Source organism: Fukomys damarensis, unplaced genomic scaffold (assembly GCF_012274545.1).
Source record: "Fukomys damarensis isolate Sample0158 unplaced genomic scaffold, DMR_v1.0_HiC HiC_scaffold_8, whole genome shotgun sequence".
In the NCBI taxonomy this organism is placed as follows: domain Eukaryota; kingdom Metazoa; phylum Chordata; class Mammalia; order Rodentia; family Bathyergidae; genus Fukomys; species Fukomys damarensis.
Window position 1 is genome coordinate 12943016 of NW_022900920.1, and position 7092 is coordinate 12950107.

Here is a 7092-nt window from a genome sequence, read left to right on the forward strand (position 1 = left end):
TCATGTCCTTCCCCCTCCCAAAAGTTTGTGACTTCATTCTTGTGACATTTTAAATCCTTTCTTACTGGAGAGTTAAGGGACTGGTCATACAGAAGCACTGGAATCCATCCTCACTTAGTGAGGTACCTGGGGCTCCCCAGGGCTGCAGGATGAAGGCAGCAACACAACGCCCCAGGTCCCGTCCTTACAGCAGCATGGGGCCAACTGCACAGTACAGTTTAGAAAATAACTTGTTTAGGGTACAAAACAGTAATGAGGTCCTCATTATGTTTTGGTATACACATATACCTGTCACTCTCTGAATTTTTAATTTCACTTTGTTATCTGTAGCATAAGGGTTGCATGAGGGCAGGGACTGTGTCTCATGTTTAGTTCTGTATTTCTTGTCCCCAGCACAGTAGTAGTATTTGCTGAACAAAAGAATGAGTAATTAAAGCAAGGCCCTACACAGCCACATTCTTGCTCTTATCAGACCTTTGAAATGAAGTTCCAGGCTCCCACCTGCAACATCATAGCACCTAAAGGCCTTTCATCCTCCTGCCAGTCTCCAGACACACGGGGCAGAAATCCCTTCGGAGGAGCTGGAACCTAAGCCTACCTCTATACCATCTTCTGCCCCTTCCCTGCCCCTCAGAAAAAGAAAGCCTTTTTTCCTTTCTTCCAGGCTTATCGCTCTTAAGTATTAAGAACTGGGCCTGCTTTTCCAATACTGTACGTTCACACATTCCACAGACTTCCACACTGAAGGCAATAGCACTATTAGCGGGTAACCATATCGCTAATCTCCAAGCACGTGCAGTTTTCATTGTAATGTACCCCCAATGGGCAGCTCGACAGACACTAGGAATTCACATCCCTGATGACCTATCATGACCACGTAAATACCCACAGCCTCAGACGGAATGTGCTTCAGCCCTGCACTCCTGAGTGTGTACTTGTTTGCTTCTACTTAATGAATTCTCCTGTGCCTCTCATAGACAGATCCTGAAACACTTTTCTTGACAAGGAGGAACCTTCTTTGAATGGGGATCCAGTTGAATCCCCGCCTCCTCTTTGAGGGAAACTTCTCAGGCCCCCTCTAGTGACGGGATGAGGCAGAAGAACATGTGAGCTGTTGGTTCCGCTGGGGCCAAGGGGCTGTGCAGCAGGAACAAGGCAGAGCCTCAGTGACACTGTCCCGGGGCCACCTGCACTTGTGGCTTCAATGTGCAGCAGTCAGGGGTTTTGGTTCTGGAAGGCAAGGCCAGGCCAGAGTTTGGCCTTGTGGAGTGAAGGTCAACTCTCCAATGACAGGATGTCAGAAGCAGCCTTGTGAAGGCAAGAACACTTATTTTTATTTTCTACAAAATGACCTACATATTAGATTGGTCCAGATGTCTTGCTCCGAACCTGTGCACTTACCCTGGCCAGGGGAAGAAAGGGTTAATTGTGTCTGGGGCTGGCAGATTTCTCTGGCCTGCAATGACGTGGGAGTCTATGGAATTTGTGAACCTACAGATCGGATCCTGCTCAGGATCCTTCTAGGAAGAGGCCGGGACCCTGGGGGTTTCTATTAGCCCAGGTTGTCGGACAACCCAGCCAACCCTAAATCTCAGGCTCAACATGATCAGACATTTGAGGGTAGCCTTCCACGGGGTGATTCCATGACCTGGCTACTTCCTGCAGGACACTGTGCTTCTGGTCAGGAGTGAGGGACGAGAGAAATCACAGAACTAGAGGGAGGTCCAGAGCCCAGGCCACCAGGGGCATAGCCACTCTGTCCACGTCTCTATTGCAGCCCTATCTGACCCCACACTCAAGGCCACCAGTTTTTGTCTGCTTGAAGGAAAGACTGGAAGCTCCTTTGTGAGGGGAAATAGGGTAAGCAGATGTGGGCTGGGGAAATGCTCTAGAACCTCAGGTGGTTCTAGTTTATACTCATAAAAATTACAAACCCAGCAACCTTTGGGTCTCCACAGAGGCACTAAATGGGATGACAAAAAACAAACAAACAAAAACCTATATTCAGGACCATAGAGAAGTATCCATGACGTGCTACTGAGTTGTAAGTAACATGCTACGGAATATGTGGTGTATGTAAAATCTCTCACACACACATTTATATCTGTGAGAATGGCCATCAAAACAGTATTCCCTGTAGCACAGGAATCCCCCTTATTTTGAGTGTTTTTAAAAATTTAGTACTTTCTATACCGATTAGACTTTTTTTTTTTTTTCTGGTACTGGGGATCAAACTCAGGACCTTGCACTTGCGAGGCAGACATGGTGCCACTGAGCTAAATCGTCCGGCCCAGACTTTTTTAAATAAGGGGAAAAAACATTGAGAAGAAAAATGAAAAGAAAGTCTGAGATACAAACTTATAAGCCCCACTCCCCAGCCCACTTGGAAAAAAGAGCTTGACCCAAACTCCAAGCATAGTAATGGTCACAGTTTTTAAATTGTAGATGCAGTTGAGTCGCAGTGGGTTAGTAGGATGGTTTTGTGCCTCTCCTGACAGATGGAAATGCACCGCAATCTCACAGCTCATTTAGGCTGCAAACTCGCCCACATGCACATCACCATGGAAATGCAATCCACACGTGTTTACAACCTTTCCATGTAATTCCCCAAGGATATGGCAAACTCAGAAGGCTGAGGGAAGAGGAGATCTCATACTAACAAGAAAGGTGGCCCTGGGTTCTTCAAAGGCAGCTCACCCCGGGCCTGCTGAGCAGCCTGGTAGTGGGCACACTTCACACACTTCAGGGCTGGGTGAGAAATGCTTGATTGCTTATAAAAGGTTCCCGAGCCCTGCTCCTTAAGGAGGGGAAATGGGGACAAGCAAGACTGGAAGGCTGGAGTCCAGGCCGGGTCATGCGTGCTGCCTCTGTCTTGCATCCGACTCTGCTGCTCTGCTGGCTGACCACACCCCAGCTCTCAAAGCCCAAGGCACTCTTCCATAGCCGGGATCGCTGGGACCTGGAGCTGTCTCCACTCCGCCAGGCCAGGCCCATCGCTGACCTCCAGGCTGCTCAGGTAGAGCCCAAGTGCAGCATCACCCCCATATATACACACACGCGTGCCACACACACACACACACACACACACACACACACACACACGTGCAGGTCAGGGCGTGGGCATAAGAACTGGGCGGAGAACGGGCCAGCAGGCTGGTGGAAATCTGGCAGATCTCATGGGAAAACGCTTTCCATGGTCCTAGTGGGAACAATAACAACTCCATGCTTATCTTCTTTATTGTTTTTCGCAGAACTGGGGATGGAACCCAGGGCCTCGCATGTGCTAGACAAGTGCTCTTTTCCTAAGCTACATCCCAAACTCATTAGTGGACAACCCCTAGGGTCAGCCCCCAGTTGGTGACTAAGGCTGCCCTGTGCATGCACAACAGACTGAAATGTCAAGAGCCTTTCTAAATGCTAGTGCTGTGGTCAGAGGCCAAGGCACTGTTCAGATGGCATTACTGGCTGCCCACCTGCGAGTCTCTGTAGATAAAGGGACAGCCCTGGCCAAGGTCCCTGCACAGCACCGGGTGGCATCCATAGACTGCTGGAGCTCCTCTGTGGTGAGGGCAAGGGCTCACAAAAAGGATACCCCTCCCTTGGGAGTTGTGGTTCAGGGCAGGGAGTGGACTGGAGGAGCCTCACCCACCCTGGACCTTGTAATCTTAGTGGTCCCCATGTGCTACAAGCAGGTCAGGATTTCCAACTTTAACCCTTAGCTCCAGCTACTGGGGAGGCAGAGGACGGTGAGAAGAGGCACAGGGCCAGGCCCGCTTGGCTGCCCAGGATGGCACACTGGCCTTGTCTCTCAGCCCCAAGTACTAGGAAGTAGCTCCCCGGTCCTCAGACCTGCCCACTCCCAGGCCTGGTTCTGACTCCCAGCTCCTGGCCAGGTCTTTCTGTGGGCCCCCTCCACCCTTCTGTGGTCTCAGCACACTTCTGCCTCCAAGATGGCCTCTCCTCCTAACCCTGCACCTCTAATTCCGCTGCTTCTCAGGCCCCAGGGTGCCAGTGATGGCACTCCAACCAGCCCAACCTGCCCCACTCAGAGGTCAAAGTCCTCACCTCCTGCCATACTTTTCTCTCTCTGTCTCCCTCTGTTTCTGTCTTCTCTCTCGCCTCCCTCTCTCCTCTCTCTGCTGCATAGTCTCTGGCTTAGGGGCAGGGGAAGAGCCCACTGTGAAGCACTGCATGGATTTAGGCATTCTCTCCTGTAGAGATTCTTATCCAGATATGGCTGGTCAGCAGTGTCTTCAGCCTAGAGTCCTAACCTCAAGAGGACAACAGAGGCCCCAGGAGGCATCTCCCTGGCCGATGCCATGTGCAGGTTCCAGAAGGCAAATGCATTGCCAGTCAGCGGAAAGCTGGACACAGCCAGCCACACTGGTGGCCATGAACAAGCCATGCTGTGGTGTGCCTGACAAACAGGGACCCCTGGCCACACCATCGACCCTCCAGCCCCATCAACTCCTCTAGGTCTACAGCCCAGGGCCCAACCAAAGCACTTCCTGCAAATGCTGCTGCCCAAGCTGGACAGGCAGCAGGAGGACTCCTCAGACAGTGGGGTCCCCAGGGCCTTCTCCAGAAAGACTCTGACCTGGAGGCTGGTGAGTGAGGCCTACAGCAGCCAGCTCTCTGTGGACGAGCAGAGGTACATTTTCAAACTGGCCTTCAGGATGTGGAGCGAGGTGATACCTCTGAACTTCTGGGAGGACCTCACTGCCCCTGGGGCTATGGTGAGCATAAAACTGGGTTTTGGAAGAGGTAAGTTGGACACGGGCTCAGGATGCCCCTTCCTGCCCACTCAGCAGGCTGACCTCCAGCCTTCCTCTGCTGAGGCCCTTGCCTCAGTGCCATCTCTAAATGACCCTGGTCCATCCCATCTCAGTTGCCTCAGTCACTTGCAGAAGGATGATTAAAAATCCTACTTCCTGGGGTCGTTCTTGAGGTGACACCTGACAGGGTGGAGGGTGAGGATACAGATTTAAGCCCTTCTGTCAGTGTTGCCAGCCGAGAACTCACAGGCAGAGGATAAGCTTGTGGCTATTCAGAGAGCCCAGGGAAGGCACAGAGGACACGAAGGCCAGTCTCCCTTCTCCCCTGGGAACAGGCAGGCCCAGCAGGTGCAGGCTGGCTGTTGGCTCTTGCTCCCTTCACTCCATGGAGTGATATAGAGTCACAAACCAGAGTCAGGAGCCTTGGACAAACGTCCTAACCTGTCTGCAGCCCTATCCATGAACTAGGGGTTCACAACCACCTCACTGGGCTTGTTTCATTGGATTAATGTTCTGGCTTGCTTTGGTGAAAAACAGTATGAATGTAAGGAACAGAAACCTCCTTTCTTTCATGACCTCCCCAGCTGTCTGGACCCAGCTCGAATGCTCTGTCCTGGAGGTATCACCTTCTGACGTCACCCCTTCCCTGTCACCCCTTCCCTCTCACAGCCCCGCTCCGGCACTTGGTACCCAGCTGTTTCTGTCTTTATTATCACAACGCTTGCAGATAACCTCCCAGGGAGGAGTTATTCCAGAAGTTGTTGCCCCACCTGTCCCTGCTGCTGGAGGCTGGGCACTGTTGAAGTCTTGTGCCTGGTTAGGTAGGGAATCTGCAGCAGGCACACCCTGTGTTCACTGGGACCATCTTCTCCCCTCAGGGCGGCACCTGGGCTGCACTCAAGTGTTTGACGGGAACGGGCAGGAGTTCGCTCATGCCTGGCGCCTGGGCGATATTCACTTCGATGACGAGCACTTTACAATTCCCACCAGTGACACAGGCATCAGCCTTCTCAAAGTAAGTGGCTCCAGCTGCTCTACTGAGGGTGCAAAGGGCATGGACTTCTCTATGATATACTCATGTCCTTCTGAGAAGGGTGGTGGGTCTCTGGTGATGGCTCCCGAGTTCTTGTCCTGTCCAACCTCTGAACAAGAACAGCCCTGTGCGAGTCACAGGCCCGCCTCTGTGATTTTGGGATCTGTCCCTGCGGTACTTAAAGGTCCAGGTCGGTCCTGTACCTGATTTGTACCTACCCTTCCTAGGTTGCCGTCCATGAAATTGGCCACGTCCTCGGCCTGCCTCACATCTACAGGACGGGATCCATAATGCATCCAAATTATATTCCCCACGAGCCTGCATTTGAGTTGGACTGGTCAGACAGAAAAGCAATTCAAAAGCTGTATGGTAAGGTAGCTCTTGGACAAGTCTCCCAAACTCCCAGAAGGTGCTCAGGCTGCTCAGGAAGACCCCGCTCCACGCTCACAGGGAGGCTGGTCCCCAAGGAACACAAATGTATGTAACCCCAAGCAGCTGCCCTCTGGCTCCATGATACAATCGCCTTAGCTAAAAGCGGTCTTGCCCAAACTGCAACCCAGGAAGAGGGCAAAGCATGTCCCACACAGGCGGTCCCTCCAGCCCTCTCTCCCACACGTCACAGGCTTTGGGTAGGCATACCACAGCATCTCACAAGAGACAGTGAACTGGAAACCACTGGAAGTTTACTGCGATGCCAAAGCAAAGAGCAGCTTAGTTTCACCTGGGCAGTTTTCATCTTTATTTGGCCAAAGTACTAATGGTTAATTATTTGATAAAAATGATCAGTGATGTAGCACAGATGCCAAGTCTCAGGAAAATAGTTTCCTTTTTTCCACTGAAAGGCTCTTCACAGAGCCTCCCCATTTCTGCTCTACTCAGATCTCCTGTTCTTGGCACTTGGTGCCTTAGGAAACAATGAAAGCCAGGACACATTTCCCCACTGCTGGAAATCTTAATCCTGTGTGTATCCAATACCAAACTTCTTTCCTCTAATGAAGTCAGACTGGCCACTGAAATGGACCTCTGCTAGCTACATTTCTGGCAATCATACAACTTAGCATCCAACTCATGTGAGTTGTGATTGTGGTGGCAACCTGTGTCCTGCCCACTTCTCGGCTCTGCCAATTTGGAATGGTGTCTGGCTTTAAAATGTGATTCAACAGAAAATTCCAACTTTAGGCCAGGGATTTAGCTTAACGGTTCCACCGCCTGCCTCGCAAGCACCAAGGACCTGAGTTCAATCCCCAGTACCAAAAAAAAAAAAAAAAAAAAAAAAAAAAAATT

General features: G+C 51.3%; 1 protein-coding gene across 1 annotated transcript in view; it reads left to right on the forward strand.

Annotated features, from left to right (window-relative positions):
- Positions 1 to 2854: 2854 nt before the first annotated feature.
- The window catches only part of Mmp21 (matrix metallopeptidase 21), a 19669-nt gene continuing 15431 nt past the window's right edge, over positions 2855 to 7092 (forward strand). The window contains 6 exon segments of the mRNA XM_033761363.1: positions 2855 to 3016; positions 4218 to 4373; positions 4375 to 4449; positions 4452 to 4764; positions 5654 to 5790; positions 6036 to 6177. Coding sequence (XP_033617254.1) covers positions 2855 to 3016; positions 4218 to 4373; positions 4375 to 4449; positions 4452 to 4764; positions 5654 to 5790; positions 6036 to 6177 — 985 coding nt within the window.